Here is a 27,438-nt window from a genome sequence, read left to right as displayed (position 1 = left end):
GGAAGGGTGACAGATTGTAGCTGACTTTGAAAATGTCCTTGAAGGCAAATAAAACAGCTTTTCTATCTTTTCCCTGAGGTGAGGCTGTCTGTTAAAAACCTGTGTTGCACAGGGCAGGAATAATTTGGTCTGTGTTTGATGTAATGTCAGATGAAAGTATGGTATATAGGTTGACTTTTTTGCAAGGCTTCAGCAAGAGATCTTACTGTTACTCTGAATCAGTGTACATGTTTTAATGGCCATTGTTGTTCATACATTGGATTTATGTACTTCTGAACAAGTGACTGAGTTACTTCAAGATGTAAAGATGTACGGGGTGTATTAGAGATGTCTTCAGTGGGCAAATCATTCAGAAAGAAAGACATTTAGCAATGTAACTTTTTTCTGGTAGCCATTTTTAATGGCTGAAATGTTGGGGTTTTTTTGGTTTTGGTTCTTTTAATCTCTTATGGGACAGGGTTTAATGCCACATTCTCCATTTTAATTGCAAGTTTACTGCATTGTTTGAAAACCAGTCCTTTTCAGTTCTTCTCACTGGCAGTTAAAATGTAGAAACAACTTAACATTCCTGTATAGTATATGGCCTTTGATTGTTGGTGTGTGTGTCATTTGCATTGTTTCCCAATGCATCACTTTTCCTATCATTTTGATTTCAGAATGGCCAGACTCCGCTCATGTTGGCTGCTGAGCAAGGCAATTTAGAAATTGTCCAGGAGCTTCTCAAGAAGGGAGCTAATTGCAACTTGGAAGATGCAGTAAGTATTAGTGCTTTATGTGATGGTACCTAACAGCAGAGGAAAAAGAAATTTCAAGAGGCAGGCAAAGAAAAGGAATTTAGGTTAGAGTTGAGGGGAGGGAGAAAAAAAGGTGGAAAACAGTGACATATAAGAGACATTTTATCCAAAGTTGCTTTGCTCTGTATTTCTCTGATTTGATTCCTCATGAAGAATAGGGATATTTAAGATGTTTTAAATGTCTGAGGGTCTCTGCTGAATGCTGCTGCTGATTTCTTAGGATTGGCAGTCATTGACATAAAAAGGCAGGTGGAATAGAGAAATTCAGCATCAAAAATGAGGTCCGGGTGATTTTGCTCATCTTGGTGATGTTGTGGTATGTCAGGATATTTTATTTATTTATTTTATTTGTTTTTGTGTGGCCTTGGTGTTTTCCAATAAGTACTGAGGGAGGATTTCAGTTAAAGGGTTATTTCAGGTGAAAACCAGAACAGTGACAGAGAAGGGTTTCAAATTTATGAACTGTCTTCCTGCCTTTACAGAAGAGGTTGACTCTAGGTGAAAGATGCCCAGAAAGGATGAATAGGACAGAGGTGGTGTTAAAAAGTTTTGAAAGGTCTGTATATTCCAATGAAGAGTGACAAACAGGGAAAGGATGTTGCTTGGGTGGTTGTATTTTATTCTTCTGTACCTGGTTTAATTTTAGCAGTGTAGACATCCAGAAAAGGTCTGGTATGAAACCTGTCACTTCTAAAAAACCAACCAAACAAAAAAAGTCTCTGTCTTTTTTGAGACATTTTATTATATTTGCTGTAAATGCTACAGTTCTTATAGGGAGAACAGTTACCACGTGAACTGTTGCTGTATTTACGTGTGAATAGCACATAAAACAGTAGTCTGCACCTGGACGTGGTTTGAGCAGTGGATGGAAGGGAAGTGTAATGCAAGAGGAAACGTATCTCCTGAAGTGATCCTAAATCTAAGAGCTGTGGTCCAAATTCCCCTGCATATTAGCCCCTTGGGTGCTGCCTATTAGCTCCACTTGGGTGGTGACAGACCACCACCTTTTTATGTAGTCTTGGTTGCCGTCTTATCCCCACCCAGCAGTTCTCAATGTCTTGACCTCATTCTCTAATCTTTTGTAGGTGTTGCTTCCTCCATAAATTTTTTAAGAAGTTAACCAGCAGTGAAGTGAGGAGTGGAGGGTGATGGATATTGGGTGGGAAAGGAGATAATTGGAGGGGAGATTTTGCAGTAGTTGTTGGTCTGTATTTTCATGTGTATAGCTGGCAGGTAATGTATGAGTACTTTTCTGTGTGTTTTGGTTGGTGTTGTTTTTTGTTGTTTTTTTTAAACAGCAGCTTTTTTAAAGAGTTGTAGATTTCCTATTGGGCGTTAAACACTTGAAAAACAAGGTAATTGTACTGAAATACTGAATATCGCTTTTTAAATGTTTGTTTTTTTTCTTTTCGTAGGATAACTGGACAGCTCTTATTTCAGCAGCGAAAGAAGGACATGCAGCTATTGTAGCAGAGCTACTCAACTACAATGTCAGTTTGGAGCATCGGGATTTGGTATGTGCTGCCCTAGTGTAAAAATAAAGTAGTTCTTAGTAAGAACAACAGTTTTGGCAGTTGGAGATTTCAGTTCTGTAAAACAAATCAAAGATCTTTTATTCTTAAATTATGTACTCTGCTGTTAAAATGGAAAAGAATATATATTTAAATGTTGGTTTTACAGCTGTAAAATAGTTGTTTTAGTGTTAATAATGGCAGCTTGTTTTCTTCTAGGGCTGTTTTTTTCTTCTTAATTTGCTTTGGAAAAAGGTTAAACTGAAGAACAGTTGGATTTTTGGCTGTGTTTTGTGGGGGAGAGTTTTTTGAGGAGGGAGGGTTAGTTTGTTTTGTGGTTGGTTTTTTTGTGATGATGGCTTTTTTTACAGTATTCTGGTAAAATAAATTTTACCTTTTCACAGAGGGTACCTGTCCGCAATTACTTTTCCTCTGGACAATTGTGATTACTCACATAGTAGTCCTTGTTCTCGATATCCTGGAATTTTTTTTCATTCGTCTTCCCAAATTTTTCATATGGGAAAGTGGGTGCTCTAGTCCACTCCACATAAAGCCTTACAGAAGTTACTTACATGATTAGAAGATTAGATGCCTCTGAAGAGGTATGGTCTTGTCTCCATTGACTGAAGAAGGAATTAGGTACTTGGAAGGACCAATTTAATTCTGCTTAAGTTAGAGTATGGAAAACCACTAGGGGAGCACTGAGGTGCTTCCTTCAATTAAAGTTCTATTCTGTCTGAAGGCTGAGGCATCTTACATCTTACCATGTCCTGCTAACCTAACTTTTTCATAAGCATAATGTTAAGCACACCCACGAGGCCAGTGGTTGATTTCTAGGGCAGTGTCAGTCTGAGAAGGATTTTTTACCTCCTCAAAAGTGTTTTATAATAAAAATTGTGTTTACAATTATCAGAGACATACTGTTATTTTAGACTAAGTTTTGGTTACCTAATCTGTCAAATGCCTTAGGTAGTGAAACTTCTTGTCTCCTAGTTTACAAACTTCAATGAACACGCTAATGCAGTTTGAAGTTCATTGCTTTTATTACTCCCTTAAGAGGACACAATTCGCTTCTTTTTCATGAGGAAGCAAATCATTACATAATTACTGTACAAAGGCCAGCTGTCTGTTACACAGATCAAAAGTAAACACTCCATATTAATTGATTTGGGTTCTAGACTTTTGTTTGAAGATAGTGCTTTCTTTTTTGGTTTGTTTATCCAGTGACTAGATTTGTATGCGCTTGAAGTCTGAACTGAGTGTTTACAGCAAATTCAGGAACGTTTAGGACATGGTATACTCCCAAGTTTTCTACACAGCAGGAAATTGGTACTTTCATATGTGTTCTGTTATTTACCCTACATAAGTAGGATTACAAGGTTGTGTAATTAATCTTTACAGTGTTTTGGATTTAGGACAAATACAATATGAAAGAAAAGTTAGTAATTAGGATTCTAAAGAGTATTTTTCATTTTTTGCATTTCTTTGAATTGTACTCGCCAGGGAGGGTGGACTGCCCTGATGTGGGCATCATATAAAGGCCGTACTGAAGTAGCTAAACTGCTGCTTGAGAAAGGAGCAAATCCAAACATCACAGGAATGGTAAGTTTTAGTCTTAAATGCCCCCTTCTCCCAGATGTTTAAAATCTGGAATTGTACATTCATCTTATTATCTTGATTAAACATTTTGCATGTTTTTGCAGTATAACCTTAATAACTATATAAAGGGATTGCTTTAATAATCTGTATGACAGCCACTGGTTTTTTGATTAATTTTTTTTAATTAAAGCAAGTGAGTGTATAGTCCTAATAAGATTCAAATTAGCAGGAGAGGAAATAATAGAAAAGATCAGTAGTGTATCTAATGCTACTTGTATAACAATTGTAATTTTTCTGCATCTGTGTAAGTTAATGTAGTAACTAATACGTGTAATTTGGAAACAACAATTCATTTTAGTTGTTTCACAACAGTTACCAAATGGGCTAATTACATAAATATGTACGATACATGTGAAAGAGAATTAAAAACCTTAAGATTTTGAGATTTAGTTCATTTGCTTAGATTTTTTTTTTTCATTTTACCTTGCTGATTGCTGATTCCACCTGGTTTGCATGTGCAGCTTCTGCATGCGTGGCGTGACTGGTCTGCGGTCCTGATTACTTAAGGATATTGCATAGCTGTCTGTTGCTTCTCCCTTACATTATGTTTATATTAAGATAAGGATGTGAATTTTTAAACCTTAAGACATTACAAACCAAAATTACCTCAAAACAGTAGACATCTTCCTAGGTGTCATCTAGACAATGTACTAGGCAACGGTTACCGATGTGTAGTTAGATTTATTTCTGTATATTCCTTCTTTTGTGGGTTTATTGTCTCTGGGAGCATTGTGATCCATACTGTTCATGAAAAATAATTAAGACTGTAATTTTATTTCATGTATTTGGTTTTCTGTTTTTTTTTTTCCTTCCCCAATTCTAAGCAATACAGTGTTTATCCAATTATTTGGGCAGCAGGACGGGGCCACTCAGACGTAGTACATCTCTTACTGCAACATGGAGCTAAAGTGAACTGCTCTGACAAAGTAAGTTATATGTATATAATATTCAAATTCTTTTATGCTTGATATCTTTCTTGTAAAAGTAAGTTTTATTAAAAAAATCTATGAGTTTTTGATGGGAAAAACACCTGCGGTTTTATTTTACCCTTAAGATTAGGATCTGTGTGGTATGCTGGAGATGGTTGTGAACATTTACTTCAGTGGAGCATACTTCTGTTCTCTAAGCTATTGGAAACCTTGCTATCCTAGGTTGCATAGAAAAATAACGTACAGCTATTGTCTACAAAGAGGAAGTTAAAATGGCTTTTCAAATGCTTGAAAATTCACCAGACCGAATTATGTCTTTGTAAAAACTAAAGCAATAAAGCAGGGGTCCTCAAACTTTTTAACCAGGGGGCCGGCACACAGATGAAGTGGCAGGCAGTCATCTGCGGCTGCTTGGTTTCCCCCCCCCAGCCCCCACCGGGGGGGGTCTGTAAATACCGGGGGCCGGATTGAGGACCCTGGGGGGCCGTATCCAGCCCGCAGGCCGTAGTTTGAGGACCCCTGCAATAAAGCATAGTATGAATACTAGATTGTAGGGGGGATACAGAGAGCAATATGATAAAATGTTCTAAATGTTTTTTCAGTATGGAACCACTCCACTGGTTTGGGCAGCAAGGAAAGGTCATTTAGAGTGTGTGAAATACTTGCTGCAGATGGGAGCTGATGTTGATCAAGAAGGAGCTGTAAGTAACTGTTTTCTGGTGATAGGGTGTGGGTACATACATGTGTGTTCTGTTTTATTTTATAATATAAATACCAAGAAATCCATGAAACAAGATGAAAAGTTGATGATGGAATAATTACCTTGTAAGGGTTATTTAAACTGCTTTGTGCCTTTTAATAAAAATATGCAACTAGGGAGTCATATAGACAGTTGACACACTGTTATGTGAAGTGTAGATTTTAATGAACATGAATGAATTTCAGTTATTGTTCTCTGAAGGTTAACACTATCAAAATTCATTCTGTACCCAAGCCCGATATGTCAAACAATTTATTCTTCAGTGCCATTTGAAAAGTAAATCAAATGCAAAGCATCTTTTGAAAATAATAAAGACTGTTGTACCTTTTCAGAAGGTGGAAATTTTTTAGACATTTTCAGCTGTGTTTTGTTTTCAAATAAAACAGATTTTATTTTTTTAAATGCTTGTCAAAATAAAGAATCGGTAAAAGTGGATAACTTTTGGTATTCACATGATTATTTCTGAAGTTCTTAAACACATTTGTGAGTGGGATAGGCAGACCTGCTTGCTCTAATTATACTGTGTTGTCATATAACAAGATAATAACTTTACCATGCGTGTAACATTCAGGAGTTAAACTGATCTGATGCTTTACTGTTTGCGTTTGAAGTGTTCTCTGCTATAGTACTTAGTTTATTTCTTTTTTTTAAAAAAAAAAGCATTGGAAGGGTACTTTAAAACATAAAACTGAAGTAACATTTGGATGGCTAAGAAAGTAATATCAGTGAGTATTCTTTCGTTACTGAAACTGCTGAGGTAATGATGGTTTCTATATCCACTGTACAGTAAAATCTGTTGTTTTGTTTTAAGAATTCTATGACAGCACTTATTGTCGCAGTGAAGGGTGGCTATACTGACTCAGTAAAAGAAATACTGAAAAGAAACCCAAATGTAAACTTGACAGATAAAGATGGAAATACAGCTTTGATGATTGCATCGAAGGAGGGACATACTGAAATTGTGCAGGATCTTCTTGATGCTGGAACTTATGTGAACATTCCTGATAGAGTGAGTAAATTTTCATCATAATTGTCATTTTATATATATGAAATAATGATATATATTTAAATATCAGCGTACACAAATTTGTGGGTACATGGTTTTTCTGGCTTTCTAATTTTTCTGCCACCTAGGGGTATTTTTATGTGTTGCTATGTTACAAGTTGATGTAAGTGAAGGTAAAGGATAAACTACAGAAGCTACTCTTTCTTTCTTTGAGATTCTTGAATTCTGAGTTTCCATAGGGCATGGACATGATTTATGTTTGTATATTTTTGTGTACATAACGTAAAACTAATACTGAATTAACTTGCAGGTTTGGGGTGGCGTTTTTGTGTGTTAATACATGTGGCAGTGCTGTTGAAATTATAGAACAATGGATATTATAAAAAAGAATATATTTTGTTCAGTGTCTACCCTTACATCTTTTACAATGAAACTTTTTACTACGAAACTTGCGTATATAAAAGGAAGACTTCAGGTCTGGGTTAAAATGTAGATGTAACTGTTGAAAGGTGTGCTGTGTACCTGAGCTGTGATTTCATTGTTCAGTAGAGACATGCAGTGCCCAGAGTGTGAATCTGCTTGCTAGTGACTCAGGAATTAATGTGGTTACTTATATAGGTGCCTTGGAATGTCTGCAATGTCCTCTTGATAGTAAGGTTTTTTTCTAAAGTGTCACAAGTGGTCCAAGCACTGCACCATGGGGCTGTGGGTGGTTAGAACTTAGGTGTCTCTGTCAAGATCAGTGTTTTAGTTTAGAGCAGCAATATGGTTTTGAGGCTGAATTCCCAATCTCTAAATGGAACTGCTTAGGGTTTCAGAGAAGAGAAGAAAACCTAATATTTGCCACATTAAAAGGATTTTTGGATGCGTTTTCCTTTATTTCATATGTCAGCTTAGTGTGTTTCTTAGATGGTTACATACTGAGCTGCAGTGTTTCATGTGACAACAGATTTAATCTCAGGCACATATCAAAGCAAAACTTTTAAATATTTAAAAAAATACATTGCAGTCTCCATTCCCGCCTCTTCTGGCATGAAATTCTACAACTGCATTCCTGTGCTTTTAGGAAGGATAAATTAAATTACAGCTTTAAGTACAGCTGACTGTATCTCAAAAATAAAGCAAGCAATGAGTAGTCTTAGTTTTGGATGCGAGAGTAGGTTTTGATAAGGAAAATCTCTTGGTTTGCAGCCAAGTATGTAATGACTGATTAATAGGGGATCTACTGCTACTGAGGTTTCTAACTGAATTCCATACCTGTGATTTAGCTATACTTCTATTTATTTTTCCTGCTTCATCATAAAAGAAGTATTAGGTAAATTCAGGATTTCATTTTCTGAAATTCTGACATATCCTTAAGTGTATTAAAATCAGAAGTCTTAAACAGAATTGTAACTTTATTTTACATATATACAACTCCATTTACCACAGCCAAGTATCTTTTTCTTTTGATCAATTTCACATAAAATCAGCCTTTTCCTTCTTTTCTTTATAACAGCACAGTCTATGTAAACAGGATAGCAGTCAAATCTGCACACACACAAAAAAAAGATAAAATTCTTTAAAATACTTGGAGATATTTTGTTAGCTGTGAAACAGCTAAAGGAGACATCCAACATTCCTGTCTGATTGTAAAGTGGTTATTACTGTGAGTGGTTGGTCTTCCTATGAGTATAGAGAACAGCTGGATTTTTTCATATTCATTATTAATTTGTACTGTTGTTTTTTAGGATGGTGGTTTAAGCTGGGCCTATTTTTGGTGCTCCCATAATATGTTTTTCCATAAACATATTTCATCTCTTTGAAAAATTGTACTAAAAAAATGGATAATTTTTTCTTCTGTGTACCCATTTTTTGCAGAGATAACTGTTTTTTTTGTGGTTCTCTTGAAAATGAGTGCAGATTTCTTTATATAAGTAGGCATAATGTGTATTTTTAAGCAATATTTTATTCTGTGTTGCATTTCTTTTGTTAAATAGTATTAATTAATCTTCAGTATTCTTTCATAATTTTTCTAGAGTGGAGATACAGTGCTGATTGGGGCTGTTAGAGGAGGTCATGTTGAAATTGTAAGGGCCCTGCTCCATAAATATGCTGATATAGATATCAGAGGTCAGGTAAGTACAACAATGTAAATGTTAAAGTAGTTCTTAAATAGGATGTGAATTTGAGTACCATGTTTCTAAAAACAGGGCTTTAAAAACTTGCTCTTTTTACTTTGTGGGAAACTCGGATTCCCATCAAACATTAAAAATACATCATACTGCCATGCAGTTTTTAAGATATAAGAGATATGTAATTGCAATGACTTGTTAAGCAGCATTTTTTTCAGTTAATTTGTATAATGGTTGAAAAGCAAAAGATGTAAATTGAACTTATTTCCTCTGCCCTACTGAAGAGATGAAATACTTTTAAAAAAAACCCTTAATATTATTCTTACTTTAACACTTAATATTTTTAATGTAATTTCAATATATTAAGTACAATACACCTTAGATCATATCTGTTGTCAGGGCAGTTGTGTCACTGTGCTTGGTTGGTTCTTGTCTCCACTAACTTCCTTTCTTGCATTAAGTGGTGTTGTCAGTGATTTCTGTGTTTTCTACCCACCCTTTCTTCTTTTGTCCCATGATTAAGATACTGATTTTAGTCTTCTACCAAAAGCTCTCTTACTCAGCACAGTACTTGTTTTTATTGTTACATTCAACTTACTTTCTTTTGCTTGAAGCTATTCAAATCACTCTGCTTGCGGGCACATATGCTCTACTGAGTTCGAACACAAAACTGAGTCACGGGGAGCTGCAAAGATTCAGTATGCGCTATTGATGCAGAGCCTCTTTGAGAAGCCAAGAAGCTTTTAGTTTGGAGAGAAAGTAGTGTTTGGATCTCTTCCTTTAACCTGCCATTGGAAACCTGGAATTGTGTGTCTCAGCTTTTTGCTGACATGGGTCTGAAAATCTGGAGCTTTTCAGACATCTTGATATGATGAAGGCAGTGCAGAAACAGCAGGAGAACCCAGCCTCATGGTGGGCAGGGAGGGTTGTGGCTGGTAGTGTGAGGGTGTCTGTATAGCCATTTGCAGTGGTTAGTCTAGAGAATACGTTTGTGGCCTTGTTGACACAGCATCAACAAGTCAACATTGTTGTTTTCAGTACCATCAGAGGAAGATTGTGGCTCTGCACTTGCTTCAGGACCCGCAGTATCAAAATCAGTGATGAGCACTAGTGTTCAGCAACTCCCCTACTGTTTGGCATTGCCAACACCTGTCTGTCAGCCAGACCTGTTCTGAGGAGATTTGCTGCCTGCCCAAATCTGTGACATTCCAGTTCTTGTCCAGCCTTCCAGCAACTGTGTTCCTTGCTGCTCATTCATCTTATATGGACACTAGTCAAGGGAGACCTTGAGCAGACAAAACATGACTATAGGGCTCTAGGAGCAAGTGTTGGGGCAGTGGAGGGTTTAGGTGGTGGTCTTACCAGTGCTTCTGGTAAGGGGAAAGAATCCAGCTGGGAGCATCTGGCAGACCTGTGCCTGTCTGTGCAGCTGATGTTGCTAGTGAGGAGACAGCTTCCTCAGGCTGGTATCTTTCTGGAAGCAACTTGACTGCAGAACAGTTGGCATGAAACCTAGGTGACCAGAGAGGAAAGAAATCTTAATGATCAGGCTTGTTAAACTGGCAAGAAAGGCTTTAAACTCAGTTTGCTGTGAAGTGCTTGAGCAGGAGAGGAAGAACTGGAAATGAAAGAAGCAAGCAAGGGAGAAGGCTGCAAGGGAAACTGTGACAATCCTGCTTAGAAGCAGGTATGTGTTCAGAGGCTTTTCTTAAATGTCTCTGCACATGTGTGCCTCAAACAGAAAGAGTTGTGGTGCAGTCACTAAGCTGCACAAAGATTGCAGGCATGGAGTCTTGCTGGGACAGCACACACGGCTGGGAAAAAAAAAAAAATCACACAAGTTGATTTGCAGCTATCAACCATTTCCCCTGGTTCTGTGATACAATGTATGGCTAATCTGGGTTCTGGTACTTGGGGTTGGCTGTTCATGTCCATCTACTTTTACAGCTTTCCAGCTTGCATGGCCTGGTTTTAGGCCAGCCAACCAATTCAAGAGTTTTATTAGACTACACTGTAAAATTGAGAACAAAAATGGGAAAAATTTTGTAAAGGCCTGGAAGTGGTTAGCACAGGAATATATATATATATATATATATATATATATATATATAAATAAAATATTTTTTTAACTGCAGAGAAACATGACTTCACATAATAGGGGTAAACCAGAACAACATTATGGAAAAAGTTGTTTTATTTCATTAGAAAACTTGTATATTTGAGTTACAACTGAATATATATAATTTTAAAAGTTGTTTCAAGATAGGTTGAATCTGCTTGGATTGTTAAAGCTCTTAATATATTTGGCATAGGTTTTTAAAATAGACTTGTGTACTCTAGCCACATTGTCATTCCCCCTCAGGATTCAGCTGGTGTGTCAATTGGATTTGGTGGTGTTGCCCTTTGCCCTGAATTGTGTTAAATTTGCTATATTATGTGCTGTTCTCAATACTTTGTATACAGTTTTTGAAATTAATCCAACTGTAAACATTGAATACTCCTTTTTTTTTTTTTCCGCAGGATAATAAAACTGCATTGTATTGGGCAGTTGAGAAAGGAAATGCTACAATGGTGAGGGATATCTTGCAATGCAACCCTGATACTGAGACTTGTACCAAGGTAATGATGAGAATTTGAAATGAATTGCTTTGTTTAACGTATGTTCTCAACTCCTGTGTGATGTTAAGGTCATAACACCAAATTCAGTTTGTCAAGTGTTGGTACCTTGCACATTGTAAAAAACCAAACCCCAAACCCTTCTGAAATAGAGAATTTATTCTCAGCAGTGGTAATGTCCCCTTTGTTGATAAACGTCACCTGCTACTAAAACTCCATAGCAGGGAAGGTGTGGGTACTTTCAATAACATACGTGCTGAAGTGTTGTTACTTGCACAGTAAGATTTAATTTAAAAATTATCTTTTTGTGTTTGGGATTTAATTTGTTATGCTGTCGCTAGTTTTTGCTTGGTTTTGAGTATATGGAGATCTTTTTATTATGCCTACTTTTCCCTTTTAGGACGGAGAAACACCGCTTATAAAGGCAACCAAGATGAGAAATATTGAAATAGTAGAGCTTCTTCTGGATAAAGGAGCTAAGGTCTCTGCTGTAGACAAGGTAAAGCATATCTATTTGTTTACTTTAGGATGTGTAATCATTTTAGTTTCGCAGTAAGAATATTGTAGTGAGCTGTCAAGGCTAATACAGAAAGAGAGCTTTCCATATGCTTAATAATTAAATAGACTATAATATTTAAATATGTATTAATTCTCACCATTACTATATTGATCTTTTGCTTGTATTAGGATGCTTTTAGTAATATGAAAAGAAAAAATTCCGGGTTATCAATAAAAATTTCACAGATAAGAATACTATTTCTTAGTACATTTGAAAAAGAGCGTAGTGTTTGTGATTTGTCACAGATGTTTGTTTTTGATTAATAGACATTAAACTAAACAATACCAAGGAGAAATAGAATGGTTTGTTGCTGTCCTCTTATGCATTACCTACTTTGACTGTAATCCTTTTAAATACAGAAACATTTGGTAATTTTAAACCTCTTAGTATTATATTTAGGGCATATAAGTAATAGTGTTGATTTGGTGGGATAAGGAAACTTTTACCGGAAAGCTTTTTTGAGAAGTTTGAACAGACATTGAAATCATTCTTAACAAGCAGTATCTTTTGTTCCAACCAGGTTTCTGAATTTGCTCGTAGACACTTGTTTCTAAGTAAAGATTACAGTTTCCATGAACTTTAAGATGCTATTATAAACATTTGAGAAAGAAGAGGCTGCCTTAGCTTTAGCATTACAAGAACTCCCTTTTCACATGTCTTTTCTGAAACTTTTGCAATGCTCTTTTGAGGGGAAAAAATGCTTGCTGTAAGGTGTTGTGATGTTTGGAATACCTTAAGATGTATTTCAAGTAAATAACACATCTGAAATGATGTGGAACATACAGTCTGTTCATAAGCTTAGGAATTCATGTTAGATATTACTCATTTTTCACTTAATTGCAGAAAGGAGATACTCCACTTCATATTGCCATTCGTGGAAGAAGCCGTAAACTTGCTGAATTACTCTTAAGAAACCCAAAAGATGGTAGATTGCTTTATAGACCAAACAAAACAGGAGAAACACCTTACAATATTGACTGTAGCCACCAGAAGAGTATTTTAACACAGATATTTGGAGCCAGTACGTATAAGTATTTAATTTTCTATTTTTTTTTTACTTGCTTGTATATTGAGAATCCAGTTTATTCAATTCTGTATTGAAAAGTGGTAACTGTTTAGGTTTTTTAATCGTGCAGCTAATGGGAGAGCTTTAAAAAAAATCAGTTCGCAAAAAAATTCATCATTCTAAAAGCCTAACAAAGGTCAAATGTACCTTTTGTTTTTTACTTTGACATTTGATACTGTGCAACTTCTGTTGGTCGTTTTGTTTTTACATAGATTTTGCTTGTGTAGGAATAATTTTCTTTTGACTTACTGTGATTCGGGTTTTTGTTTGTATCTTTTGTGTTAAGCTCTAATGGTTTTAATACAAATACAGGCGAACCTGTCATGATTCTATGTATGAAAATTGTCATATTGAAGAGATTTCTAAAAGCAAAGTTCTGTAACATAGTATTTGTATTACAGGACACTTGTCTCCCACGGAATCTGATGGTGACATGCTGGGCTATGATCTGTACAGCAGTGCTTTGGCTGATATTCTGAGTGAACCAACCATGCAGCCACCTATCTGTGTAGGCTTATATGCACAGTGGGGAAGTGGAAAATCTTTCCTGCTCAAGAAGCTGGAAGGTAAGAGTTGATTTAGCCTTTTCTGTAGGTTCAAATCTATGAAAAGCATCGCGTGGGGGTTACTAGTTTTTGTGACAGCCATTGGTTGATGTAATGTTATATGCAGGATTTAAATTTTGGTGTGGTCAGGTCATCCACAGGTTGCTTTGTTCATTTATACATTGTCGATTCCATCTTTAAGTGTTTATGTCTATTGTCCTGTGGGTTTCCTGCAGCAGTGAATCTACCCTTAGGTACTGCTGAAAGTATGGCTGCTGAAATGTGCCTTTCTAAGGGTGTTCATGTGTCAAATCAGGTTCAGACCTCTTTTGCTGCAGTATTTATTTATTGTGCCTCCTAGGTGTTGTCTTTTTTTTTTTTATGTTTAAGAACAAATTCCAGGCTATTAATATTTTTTCTTTCTAGTATATTTTCTGTGTCTAGTTTTCTTCCCTTTTTCCCTTATTTACTTTGTTTTTTTGAACTTTCTGAAATGATAGAGGATGGCAAATGCAATATATGAAGAGCGTCAATGCTTTTTGCAGTGGAAATAGACATCTTTTTTACAGTTTTAGCTTTTTCTAACAAAGGATGTTTTTCTGAGATGTGCAGTATAATTCAAAGTACTTTCACCAGTCTCAATGTTTGTTACTTTTTGTGATTTCCGTGTTTTTAAAAGCTTCTATATTAGTCAAAATAGGTCTCTCTGTTTATTTTGTTCACCTCATGCCCCATGTCATAAACAAAAAGCAGTGTGCATTTTTGATTGTGGTGTTTATTGCTGATGAACTCTTACATTTTTAAAACACTTTTTCAGTATTCCTGTACCTCATTCATCTTTTTATTCTGGATTGTGTATTTAATATTTCTTATCCAATAGATCCTAACTAAGTTTCTTCAGGAATTCCTGTTTTAGTAAATAGGAATCAAACAAACAAGTAAATACTGAAGCCTTTACATTGTACTGTTATATACGACTATTTGGGGAATATGGTTCACATTTCGATGAATGAAGTTTTGGGGGTGTTTGGGGTTTTTTTGACAGATATGATGTATTTATTTTTCTTGGTTTCATAAAACATGTTTTAAACTTTTGAAGGAGAATAGGAAGTGACATAGGTTTTAATATGCCTTTAAAAGTAGAAATTGACAGCAAACAGTGCAAGTATTATGTATGTAAATCATTTCATTGCATGGATGAGAACTTAGGGTTTGCGCTTAAGTTTGAAGAAGAATTCAAGCATCGTTGTCTTTTTTGGATCAGTAATAGGGAAAATGTATGGAGTCTAGTGAAAGGTGTTTCTTTTTCAAAGATGATCATTATTATACCTTTTTTGCTTTCTGTTCTAGAATGTTAACATGTGAAAACTGCTCTTTGTCTTTTTGTTTCAGATGAAATGAAGACTTTTGCAGGACAGCAGATCGAACCTCTTTTTCAGTTCTCCTGGCTTATTGTATTCCTCACAGTTTTGCTGTGTGGAGGTTTGGGTTTATTGCTTGCTTTCACAGTGGATGCAAAGCTTGGAATAGCCGTGTCGCTCAGCTTATTAGCAGTTCTCTACATTTTCTTTAGTAAGTCTTAATTTATATGAAGTTTTGGAAGGTTTTTATCTGTTTTGGGGATTCAGTATTGTTTTGTAGACATGCATTGTGATTCAGAAAAAATATTAAATATTTTTTGTAGAAAATAGGATCCCTTTGGACCCTTTCCTTGTGTTTTGCATGTAATTTGTGAGAGGGTATTCTTAAAAACAAGAATTTAGTATATTGACTTCACTGTGTTGCTGTTGCCATTCTCATTTTTAGCCATAACTGTTAAATATTCATTAGACTCCTTTTATCTGTTCAGACTTCATGGTTCTTTCAGTTGTGAACATTGACTAAAATAGAGCCATAACATCTTTTTAAATTTTCAATATTTTAGCTGTAATTTACTTTGGTGGCCGAAGAGAAGGTGAGAGCTGGAACTGGGCCTGGGTGTTAAGTGCAAGGTTGGCAAGACATATTGGATATTTAGAGTTGCTTCTCAAACTCATGTTTGTAAACCCACCAGAATTACCAGAGCAAACCACTAAAGCTTTACCTGTCAGGTTAGTTATTTCATTTATTTACTCTGAATGGATAATTCAGGTTCACTCTATCAGTTTTCAAACTCTGTATTAATATGCATGTTTATCTTCTTATGAAAAGCTGATGAGATTCCTGTTTGAAAAACAGTAGCCCTGGAAGATCACGTAGTTAATTTTTTTCAGTGGGAGGAAGATAGCATTGTTTTCAAAACTCTGTGCCAGTCAGTGAAAGGTACTGCTTTTTAGTATTAGGAGTTTTGACTCTCTTATTAATAGAAATTTGCAACAGATAAAATAAGAATTTAATTTATAGGTTACTGTGTTATGTGTAATGCTTGTTTCACCGATTACTTCTGTTAAGGTCTTTTTTTAATTATTTTTTTTTTTTTAATTTCCCGTAGGTAGAGCATCAGACTGCTCAAGGCTTCTAGTTTACCTGAAAGCGAGGAAAATTTATGCCATGTGTTTTATCATTTTGTTTACTCCTCTTGTTTAGAGACTTGTATTTTAGCCTCATGGTGCTTTTATGTGATCTTGTTCTTCTGGTTTTTTTTTTTTTAATTCTCCATAAATATTTGAAAATAGCTCAGAATGCAGTTTTTAAAATGCTTGTCAGTATTGTATTTTGGCCTTATAAAGATATTTTTATTTTTTTACTGCCATCTGAGGTGCTGTTAGTGACATGATCATTTTTATCATCTTAAGAAATCAAGTTTTAGGATAGGAAGTGGGGCAAAGAAGAGGTCGGTAACAGGAGAAGTAATAAAGAAAAAATATTTAAATTCCATGCAGAATTTAAAAAAATTTAAATATTCAAGTATTTTACATTTTGTGCCACTTGAAAAAACTTGCAGTTGCAAGGATGCAGAAAGATTTTTGTTTTGGTTGCCAGAAAATATTTAAAGCTTTCTAAAGCATACAAAATACATGGTTTTTTCTCTTTCAGATTTTTATTTACAGACTACAATAGACTGTCCAGTGTAGGTGGAGAAACTTCATTGGCTGAGATGATTGCTACCCTCTCTGATGCATGTGAAAGGGAATTTGGTTTCTTAGCAACAAGGCTATTTCGAGTTTTCAAGACAGAAGATGCACAAGGTTTTTGTTACCTGAATTACATTTCCGACTATTTCATTTCAATGCACTGTTATCAGGGGTTCTGTTTTTCACATTATAAGCTCTTTTTAGAAACTGTTGTAGTCGTGTAGAAATCTATACAGAAGGGAAAACTCTTTGTATTGTTCTGGAGAGAAAAAAGCCCTGATTTCTTTGCTCATCTTGATTTTATTAATTACGTAAAGGAATATCTTCTGTGAAGTATAGGTTTCAGAAGTGTCAATGGAAATGTATATTTATATGTCATCCTTTTAGATGCAGCATGGTATTTCTCCATAGCACTTCAGTCATTGTTTCTAAGTCAGATTGTGACGGGATGGTAACGCTGCAGTAACCTTTTGTGCAAGTTAGTTTTTAATGAGAAGTATGCAAGTTAATAGATTTTGTATGCACCTGTTACTACATTTTACATTAATTTTAACAGCAAATACTTGTTTCCTAGGTAAAAAGAAATGGAAGAAAACTTGCTGTCTCCCATCCTTTGTGATTTTCCTGTTTATACTGTCTTGCGTTGTTTCTGCAATTGCCCTCCTGGCGATTTTTAATGTAGAACCGGCCAACATGACAGTGAATGTTATTCTTATATCAGTTACCTGTGTTGTTGGTTTGGCCTTTATCTTGAATTGTCGCACGTGGTGGCAAGTGATGGATTCAGTTTTGAATTCTCAAAGAAAACGTCTTCACAATGCAGCCTCCAAACTTCACAAGTTGAAAAGTGAGGGGTTCATGAAGGTAATCATTTGTATGAATTGACCATTAAAAAACCTGAAACAAATCCCCAGACCTGTAGCCTTCTCTCCTGGTTTTGACTGAGATAGTTAATTTTCTTCCCAGTAGCTGTTACAGTGTTGTGGTTTGGATTTAGTATAAAAATAATGTTGATGACACAGCGATGTTTCTGGTTGTTGCCAAGTAGTGTTTATACTAAGTTAGGGAATTTTCAGCTTCTCATACTGCCATACTAGTGAGAAGGCTGAAGGGGCACAAGAAGTTGGAGGGGGCAGAGCCAGGACAGCTGATCTAAACTGGCCAAAGGGATATTCCATACCATAGAGCATCACGCCCAGTATATAAACTGGGGGGAGTTGGGTGCCGGAGGGGATCGCTGCCTGGGGACTGGCTGGGCATCGGTCACGGGTGGTGAGCAATTGTACTGTGCATCACTTGTTTGGTTTGGGTTATGGTTTTTCCCCTCGCTTTGCTACTTTTCTTTCTCTTTTTATCATCTCCTTTTTCATTACTATTATTATTACTTTTTACTTAATTTCAGTGATGAAACTGTTCTTATTTCAACCCATGGATTTTATGGGGTTTACCTTTTTTTCTGATTCTCCTTCTAATCCCACTGGGGGCAGTGAGCAAGTGGCTGTGTGGTACTTATTTGCCAGCTGGGACTGAACCACAAAAGTCCGTGTTGGTGCCTAATGTGGGGCACAGAGTGTTGAGATAACAACAGATCTGACCAGAGTGTTAAAACAGACTTGTTATAAATATTCCTTTTGTTGATTTAATAGTTGCTGGTCACAGTGTTGATTTATTTGCTCTCAGAGCTGTTGCACATGTTCAGAGTTGTGTTATGATGTAATACCTTACTTTCAGTATGTGTTCCCTGGGTTTGTATTTATCGCCTCTGGGGCCTGGGCTAAGGTTCTTGTTTTGTTGTACTTTGTAATGCTGGCTTGTGATACAATAGAAGTGCTGGTCATGAAACTAATCCGGTACGTGTATTCAGCATTGCCATCACCTCTGTACTTTGGGAGTCATGTAATGGGAACTATTAATAAAACCTTGCCTGCCAGGTTGATTACAGTAGTGTTTGAGAATTTTGAAGATTGTGGATATCCTTGGGATCTTGAAACCAGCGTGGTCCTAGTGCAGAGAACCAGCATGTTGCTGAATGTGCTCCGGAACTTGTTTAAAGTAACTATTTAAGAATACCACACAGAGATCTGTCCCAAGGCTGGACAGTTAAGAGTAGCAGGGTGTGTGGGATAGTATGGGTAAGTGCCTAGGACAGTGGGCACCTCCAGTGTTTTGGAACTTCACCCCTGAACAAGTGCAGAATCCAGGAAAACCAGTGAAATACTAGGAGAAACCATGCTGTCACCCTGGCAATTGTGGAGAGACAGAAATCACTGCAGTGTGCTGGGGCTTGACCCATGCCTGCTGGGTGCTGTTCAATGCTATTCAGTACCCTTAATGGGAAGAGAAGGTTTCTGGATCTGATGGCAAAGTGACAGACACTGCGGCTACTCCAACCTTGGTGATAAGACACTGCGGCTGAACCAGAGAACCAATCCATGACAGTATCAGTCACCCCTATACACAAGAAGAAGTGGACATGAAAGTCAGCTTGTTTAGTAAAGGAGAACGAAGCAGGACATCTCAGGAGCAAGAGGAAGAGGCAGAACAAGAAGTAATCACTTGATTCCTGTCCCTAAGTGAGCTATGGGATATGTGAAAAGATTTTTAGCTGTTTGCCAGGTGAGCACATTATCACCTGACTGCTCTGATGTGAGGTGACAGGGCTAATGGTTCAGAATTAGAGGACAGGGAAGCTGAGCAGCTGGGATCGCTTTCTAGGGAAGGGAGTATTGACAAGGTGATTGGAAAAGGGACACAAGTCCTCAGCTGCTGGAGGTGACTCCTGTGAAGCGTGAAGGAAAGGTGTCCCTTCAAGGAAGATGTTACATGTCGCCCAGGCAAGTGGACTGCAATAGAGAGAGGTATCCGGTACCTGAGGGAATTAGTCATGTTAGAGATGATTGGTTGTGACTCAAACAACATGCAGTTACCCACAGATGCAGATCCAATGCACACAACCCATGTGGTGGAAATTTATATGGAGCACACCAGCATTGTATGCCAGGTCATTGGCAGCAATGAGCTGTAGAGACGAAAGGGCACTGGTGGTGGATGAAGTGGCTTGCTGACTTCAGGTATACGAATATAATCTCTCTTCCTCCCTTCTCTCAGCTGTGGAGAAGTTGGTCCAGCCAACTTCTATCAACAAGGATAGGTCCTACTCCTCACCTGTACAGACCTGCGGCTCTGCTATTAACAGTAAACATCCTTTTGCTCGAGAGGGAGGAGGCAGAAGCTACACACCATGGGGTACACTGTGATTTTACCTGTGGGACCATGGAGAGGACATGAGGAGGTGGGATGGAAAACCCACCTCAACCCTAGAAGCACGGGTACTTGAATTTCAAGGAAAATCAATCACAAATAGAGGTACTTCCAGGAAGGTTGCTGCTGCAGTCTCCAGTGGGCAGTTTCCCAGATGGAGTGAAAGGGCTGACTTACTCCTGATCCTATGGAAAGAAATTCTAACCCATTTTTACAAGAAGTGGAGAACCCTATGACCAGGATTAGAAGGGCCCTGCCCCCAGCTGCGTGGAGGAGAGGGACAAGCAGGTTTTCTGCACTGTGTGGATCTGATGGCCTGGCACGTCAGACGCAAGGAGTATAAGGCTCTAGTAGATACTGGTGCACAGTGTGCCCTAATGCCATCAGGGTATACAGGGGGTTGAACCCGTTTGTATTTCTGGAGTGACAGGGGGATCCCAGCAGCTAACTGTGAGGCTGAAAGAAGCCTGACTGGGAATGAGTGGCACAAGCACCCCGTTGTGACTGGCCCAGAGGCTGTGTGCGTCCTTGGCATAGACTGTCTCAGGAGAGGGTATTTCAGGGACTCAACAGGGTACCACCGGTGGGCTTTTGGTGTAGCTGCCTTGGAGATGAAGGAAATGAAGCAGTTGTCTACCTTGCCCAGTCTCTGTTGTGAGGTTGCTGAAGGTCAAAGAAAAATGGGTGCCGATGGCTACCACAGTGGTGTGCCGGTGGCAATACTGCACCAACAGAGACTCCCCGATTCTCGTCCATAAGTTGATTCATCAACTGGAGAGCCAAGGAGCGATCAACAAGACTTGCTCACCCTTAACAGCCCCATATGGCCAGTGCAAAAGTCTAATGGAGATTAACAGTGGACTATCGTGGCCTGAATGAAGTCATGCACTAAGTGATGCCATACCAGACATGCTAGAACTTCAGTATGAACTGGAGTCAAAAGCAGCCAAATGGTATGTCATAGCTGATACCCCTAATGCATTTTTCTGAATCCCTTTGGCAACAGAGTGCAGGCCACAGTTTGCTTTCATTTGGAGAGGCATCCAATACAGCTGGAATTGACTGGCCCAGGGGTAGGAACACAACCCTACCATCAGCCATGGGCTGATCCAGGCTGTGCTGGAACAGGGTGAAGCTCTGGAACACCCGCAATATATTGGTGATATTAGCGTGTGGGGCAATACAGCAGAAGTTGTTTCTGAGAATGGGAAGAAAACAGTCCAAACCCTTCTGAAAGATGGTTTTGCCATAAAACAAAGTAAGGTCAAGGGACTTGCACAGGAAATCCAGGTTTTTAGGAATAAAACGGCAAGATGGATTTTGTGAGGATGGATGTGAGCAGCAAAATAACAGCTAGGTCTCCACCAACTAGTAGAAAGAAATAGGCTTCCTTAGGTGTTGATGGTTTTCGGAGAATGCATATTCCAGAGTACAGTCTCATTGTAAGCCCTCTCTATGAAGTGACCTGGAAGAATGATTTCAAATGGGGCCCTGAGCAATGACAGGGCTTTGAACAAATTAAACAGGACAGTATTTTTTCTCTTTCTGTTTTTGTTATCTCCCTTTTCAGTAGTATTACTATTAGTAGTATATTTTATTTTTTTTTCAGTTATTAAACTGTTCTTATCTCAACCAATGGGTTTTACCTTTTTTCTGATTCTCCTTCCCATCCCTCTAGGGGTGTGGGGGGTGAGCAAGGGGCTGTATGGTACTTAGTTGCCAGCTGGGATTAAACCACAAAAATCTTAAAATAGAGATTTATTTAGTTTAGTCATTTATTTAGTCATTTATTTAGTCAGGCCAAGTCTTACAACGTTAGAATGAGACTTGGTAAGTTTTTGAAGGGAACACTTCTGCTGGTGTACAAGATTACTACTTCTATTGCTGCTGGTGTACTTAGTGTGCAAGATCTGTCTGCTCAACTGGGAATGTTAAATTTGGGTTATGTTTTCAGTTTCTAATTGTGTTTTTGCTGAGAGGAAGGTACTAGGAAAACAGTTGTTCTAAATGATCAGTGTTTAGTAAAAGCTTACTTTAGATCATAAGATTAGAAAGAATAACTTAAAGTAATCTAAAGGTGAAAAACTAAGCGTAACTTTGGCTGTCTGCAAGACCTCTTTACCAAGAAAGGAGTGATAGCACTGAAAGAACATCCCAAAACAGTCCGCATCTCATGAAAAATGATAGAAAATACTATTGTTTTGCTGGGTTGTGTCTAAACTGATAAAAAATGTACCCATAAGGCTGTCATCAAATATCCTCTATGGTCTTATTTGAAAATCAATTTTAGCGTCATGATGGTTACCTCTGTAGGTTACAGCTCATACATTGTGTAACAATATGTTGTGGTGATACTTTTTGTAGCACAGAAGACATCTGTGTCTTGCTACTGTGTTTCTTGACAGTTGTTTTTTGAGGGGTATTTATCCGGCATAATTTCAGCCATTTAAGAGTTAGGTTCACCCTTTGCAATCCAGGGAGAGAAATAGGTTTTTTTATTTCGTATGAGTGATGTGATCTTAATGTGCACATTCAAGTTTAATCTAGTGGTGACTAGATCAGTTTTCAGTGTCTACCTGTTAGCTGCTGAAATTAGGGCAGGTGAATTCCACCTTTGTGTCTGTATTAAGGGTAGCTGTTAACTGTGTAACTTGATGCTGAAAAAACTTTAAAAATCTTCAGATTTCATGTCCTGAATAGGAGTGACTGAGCATTAGAACATAATTTGCTTAGCTGAAAGGCAGATAGAAAATTTTAGTGTACGTTTTATTTAAAACCTTTTTTGAGGATTAGATGAAGCTACAAATATTCTTGTTTATTCTTGAAATACTGATTTACTGTGCGTAAATATTACTTTCTTTTAAAATAACTTTGCCATGGAATTTAAATGAGGATAGTTTGTGATGTTAAAGTGGAATATGCGGTTCTGCTGTACATTTTTGTGCAAATTGGAAATCAAAATTTTGTAAGTGGCACTTTAGGACTTTCACTTTGGGTATTTATAAGTTTACTTTTGTAACCTTACTGAAGTATTTTGGGGACAAGTAGCAATCTGCAAAATGAATTATATGCATTTCTGTGAGTTTTAGATATTATAGTGATATCTTTTTCTTTCTACTTTTCATTTTTATAGGTTTTGAAATGTGAAGTGGAATTAATGGCCAAAATGGCAAAAACCATTGACAGCTTCACTCAGAACCAGACAAGACTTGTTGTAATTATTGATGGATTGGATGCTTGTGAACAGGACAAAGTTTTACAGATGCTGGATACTGTGAGTTGGATCATTTTATAAAGCTGATCTCTGGATCATCTGGATTATCTCATTCATAGATGAGCTCAGATACATACAGTAATTGTGTCTGCAGAGTCCGTGTGTTGTAGTCTTTTAATGTTTGTGTGCATTGGCATAACTGTAATATAAGAGCAATGGGTTTTAACAGTTGAAAATTAAATCCCAGTAGTACTACACGTTAATACTTTTGTAAAGTTTTGAAATAATCATATGTAAATTACTGAAAATTAATACTCTGTTGAAATAAACTTAAATGTTTGGAGAGGTTTTCATACTTACTTTTTAAGTACTTTAGATGAAAAATACTAAAATGGTAAATATGGGGGGGGTGGGCTAGAACATTACTGCATAATACCTTCTTGGTGATTACTTCCACTGTAACTACTACTGCTAACTTGTCAGGTATGGTTATTTCTAATTATGAAGTTCCTAATATTAGATATATCACACTGAAGGATGTGACATCTGTATACATCTCTTGTCCCATCAGATTTATAATTCAAACAGAATGAACATAAAATGTTGAGTTAGATGTTCAAACGATCCACAACTATTAATTATTAATTACTGTTAACGAAGTGTTCCATCTACTTTTTTACAGGTGCGAGTCTTGTTTTCAAAGGGGCCATTTATTGCTATTTTTGCGAGTGACCCACACATTATTATAAAGGCTATTAACCAGAATCTCAACAGCGTTCTACGTGATTCAAACATAAATGGACATGATTACATGCGAAACATAGTCCATTTGCCTGTTTTTCTGAATAGCCGAGGGCTTAGTAATGCAAAAAAACTGATGGTAGCTTCAACAACCAATGGAGATATTCCGTATACAGATAATGCAGGTAAGGTTATGCAGCAGGATAACACAAAAGTTACAAAACCAGTGTTCTGAAAATCTGTTTTTTGGAACAAACTACTTAAATAATTGGCAGATTTTTACTGTTATTTTAAGATCAGTCAAATGTATATGATTGGAGAAAATGCTTAGCTTTTGTTTTCTTTTCTGTAGGATTGCATGAAGAGGTTGACAGAAGAGTTTCTCAGAACAGTCTTGGGGACATGACCAAGCTTGGTAGCAAAACAGCTCTCAATAGGCGGGTGAGAAAGATTTGTAGAGTAAATGGAGATACTGATAATACCTTTTTTCTTCTCTTTTCTTTTCTTCTTTGGCATTTTTAATGATGTCCACTTGGAAGACTTATTAAACCATTCTTATGAAATTAATATAAATGATCCATGTAGGAAGAGTACAGTTATAAATCAGCAGAGTGATGCACTGTCAAAGCGGAAAAAGTTTACTTTTCCACAAATACTTAAATTCAGCTTTCTGTGAATGCCGAGATGATACAGCATGCTGGTAGTAGCTATGATCTATGTATGTATGTATATTTTGGATTTTTGTTTGTAAGCCTGCTATCACTTGATCACAGGATGTTTCAACAAGGGGCAGTAATTGAACAAATCAAGGAATTTAGAATATTATAGTACTAGAATTCTACTGCAGCATGTCCAACACACTTTCTTTCCTGCTTTCTGTTCTGTTACCCTATCTTTATGTAAGATCAGGAAGTGGTTGAATAAAAGGTATCTAGGAAGTAGTGAAAAGCAACACAGTCTGAGGATTCTGAGGTTTTTCAGCTACCGTAGAGACTTGGGGAGTTCTGTAGCAGAGGAACCTGATGTTCACTTCAATTTTAAAATGTAATTAGTAAGTGGATGGCATTTAATTTTTTTAAGAGAAAGTAGGAGATTATGATGGCTATTCTAAAATTAGTAAGCCTTTTACAGTGTATCTCGCTGTGTCACTCTATTTTGCCCTCTCAGAATTGGCATGGAACCAAAATGTGTAACTCTCACTAGTTCTTGGCTTGTATGGAAATCATGTTCAACTGTGACCAGAATTTAATTCTGATTTAGCTGTGTAAATATTTTTATGGTATTTCATGTCAACTTCACAAACACATATTCACAAAGGTTCTAACTTTATAATCAAGTAAAACTGAAGTACTTAAAATACATTAAAAGTTTTTGATACTAATCAGTATTCATTGCTTTTTTGTATCTTTATCAGGATACTTACCGAAGACGCCAGATGCAACGTACCATTACCCGCCAAATGTCTTTTGATTTGACCAAGCTGTTGGTTACAGAGGATTGGTTCAGTGATATCAGTCCTCAGACCATGAGAAGATTGCTAAATATTGTTTCAGTAACAGGTAGGTGTGGCATGTTTGTGTACAGTAAAGTGTGTTGTATTTTGATTGCTTGTAGTTACTTCTTAGTGTGTAAACTAAACAAGTCAGTCCATGTGTTGATTTTAAAAATCCTTCTGATAGACTATTTTGTGTAGAATAAAAAAAAATTAAATATTTGTTGTTTCATTGACTTCAGTTGGGAGGCAAATGATTCTAGTCTACATTTTTAGGAAATTTTATATTTGTAAATTTTTAAGTGGGATAATAAAATACATTTTTCAATTTCATAATACTCCAATATGAGCAAAGTTTGTAGTACTGCTGGTATCTTAAATGGTAAACTGCGAGGCAAAACCAGGTATGTGTCCTTTATGTTTCTGCTATGGGTATTTGGAGTCTTTTTTCTGTAAATGGTTGTCTGGGGCTGACGAAAACATTTTATGAACTATTTTCCTTCAACAAAACATAATCAAGACATTGTATCTTTGAGGTTTAAAAACTGGAAACAACTAGAAAAGGAGTTATGAAAGTCTCATAAAATCACGCTTCCTATAGCCAGTGAATGGGGAATGATTATTTAGTGTCTTTTTCTGTTACAGGCACTAAAAGGCACTGAATAACCTTACAGCTAACTGGTTCACAAATAGCAAGTTGAGTTACTTTTCACACTGTATATAGCTAAGTGCATAACTCTACAAAAGTATCATATGGATGCTGGAAGCTTACATGGATTCAGAAGCAATTAAATATCTGAAAAGTAAAATTCATCGTCTGGTTTTTGCAAACTATAGTACAGATGTGCAAGTATAACAAAATCATAAGCTGTTGCAAAAACAAAAAAAATCCTGCAATAACACTTCTAGTGTACTATTATCTGTGAGTATATATATATGATGATTTCATGAAGAGCTTCATGAGCAGAGCCTTCAGCCTGTAAGTTATACATCATCACCAATATTAATAATGTAATTCTAGAAAATTGGCTAAAACTTGAAATATATGAACTGTAGCATTAACTTTTTCTTGGTTTTAAAATTAACTTCATTTGTGATCCATACCTTGTCTTACTAACTTAAAACAGTCTTTTCTTTATAGCTTTGAAGTTTACTTCATTGGTTCTTGAAGATGGCAGTTGTATGCTTAACTTGTTTTGACCATATTTCATATGTTAATACATAGATCTTTCACAGTATTAGCGTGATTCTTATGTTTAGATTGAGAAATTAATGCTGTATGAAATTCTCTATTGTTTTTTGTTAGAGTAACTTAAGGTTCACCTGCAACAGGATGATAGTAATCAGTGTTTAACCTGAAGCTGAAGTTGACCATTTTAGAGAGTCTCAGGTTCTGATCATGTATTTTCAAGAAATTTTATTAGGTTGTCAAACGATATTTTTAGATGTGACTTGAAGTGATTTTGAACTTACTGAGCTAAAAATACAGTAACAGGAAATTCACAGATCAGGTTAAAGGACTTGCATAGCTGTTACTTTGAGGAGGGAAAAAAACCCCACAGCCTTTCAAAAGAGAAAAATCCCCTGTGTTTCTTCCCACTTTCCCTGTTATATTAGGTCGTTTGTTGAGAGCTAATCAGATCACATTCAACTGGGATAGACTGGCTAGTTGGATCAATCTCACAGAGCAGTGGCCATACAGAACATCATGGCTCATACTGCATCTTGAAGAGACAGAAGGTGTTCCTGATCAGCTGACTTTAAAAACCATCTATGAAAGGTAGGTGCTCTTCTGTTAATGGTATACACCTTCATGATTAAAATATTAATCATTGTTAATAATTGTTAGAGTAATACAACTTTCAAACACCTACCAAGTTGTAATCTAAAATTCCCACCATCTTGCTCACCTCTGTCAACTTTTGGAAACTTCTAAATTACTTTAATTGCCATTTGGTGTATCATGGACGAATGTGTGCTTTGTATTAAAACCACAATTACACTAGAATTCTTTCACAGATAGCTATCTGTACTTCTGTTTTTTCTTGATACAATTTTCATCTTTACCTTGGCCAAGCTAGGAGTTAGGTTTTCTTCCCTAGTTAGAAATCTGAACTA

The 27,438-nt window shown here is 36.7% G+C and overlaps 1 protein-coding gene across 3 annotated transcripts in view; it reads left to right on the top strand.

Annotated features, from left to right (window-relative positions):
* Nucleotides 1–27,438, top strand: part of KIDINS220 (kinase D interacting substrate 220) — an 80,732-nt gene that overhangs the window by 13,790 nt on the left and 39,504 nt on the right. For all 3 annotated transcript variants that reach the window (XM_055713765.1, XM_055713764.1, XM_055713763.1), the window contains exons 3-22: nucleotides 657–755; nucleotides 2,210–2,308; nucleotides 3,809–3,907; nucleotides 4,789–4,890; nucleotides 5,496–5,594; nucleotides 6,465–6,662; nucleotides 8,678–8,776; nucleotides 11,294–11,392; nucleotides 11,790–11,888; nucleotides 12,792–12,969; nucleotides 13,416–13,580; nucleotides 14,952–15,131; nucleotides 15,484–15,649; nucleotides 16,575–16,726; nucleotides 17,187–17,476; nucleotides 23,007–23,147; nucleotides 23,770–24,013; nucleotides 24,181–24,269; nucleotides 25,243–25,387; nucleotides 26,938–27,100. In XM_055713765.1, the coding sequence (XP_055569740.1) occupies nucleotides 657–755; nucleotides 2,210–2,308; nucleotides 3,809–3,907; nucleotides 4,789–4,890; nucleotides 5,496–5,594; nucleotides 6,465–6,662; nucleotides 8,678–8,776; nucleotides 11,294–11,392; nucleotides 11,790–11,888; nucleotides 12,792–12,969; nucleotides 13,416–13,580; nucleotides 14,952–15,131; nucleotides 15,484–15,649; nucleotides 16,575–16,726; nucleotides 17,187–17,476; nucleotides 23,007–23,147; nucleotides 23,770–24,013; nucleotides 24,181–24,269; nucleotides 25,243–25,387; nucleotides 26,938–27,100 (2,906 nt within the window). The remainder of the gene's footprint in view (nucleotides 1–656; nucleotides 756–2,209; nucleotides 2,309–3,808; nucleotides 3,908–4,788; nucleotides 4,891–5,495; nucleotides 5,595–6,464; nucleotides 6,663–8,677; nucleotides 8,777–11,293; nucleotides 11,393–11,789; nucleotides 11,889–12,791; nucleotides 12,970–13,415; nucleotides 13,581–14,951; nucleotides 15,132–15,483; nucleotides 15,650–16,574; nucleotides 16,727–17,186; nucleotides 17,477–23,006; nucleotides 23,148–23,769; nucleotides 24,014–24,180; nucleotides 24,270–25,242; nucleotides 25,388–26,937; nucleotides 27,101–27,438) is intronic.

Source organism: Falco cherrug, chromosome 6 (genome assembly GCF_023634085.1).
Source record: "Falco cherrug isolate bFalChe1 chromosome 6, bFalChe1.pri, whole genome shotgun sequence".
Classification (NCBI taxonomy): domain Eukaryota; kingdom Metazoa; phylum Chordata; class Aves; order Falconiformes; family Falconidae; genus Falco; species Falco cherrug.
This window is presented reverse-complemented; position numbering and strand designations above follow the sequence as displayed.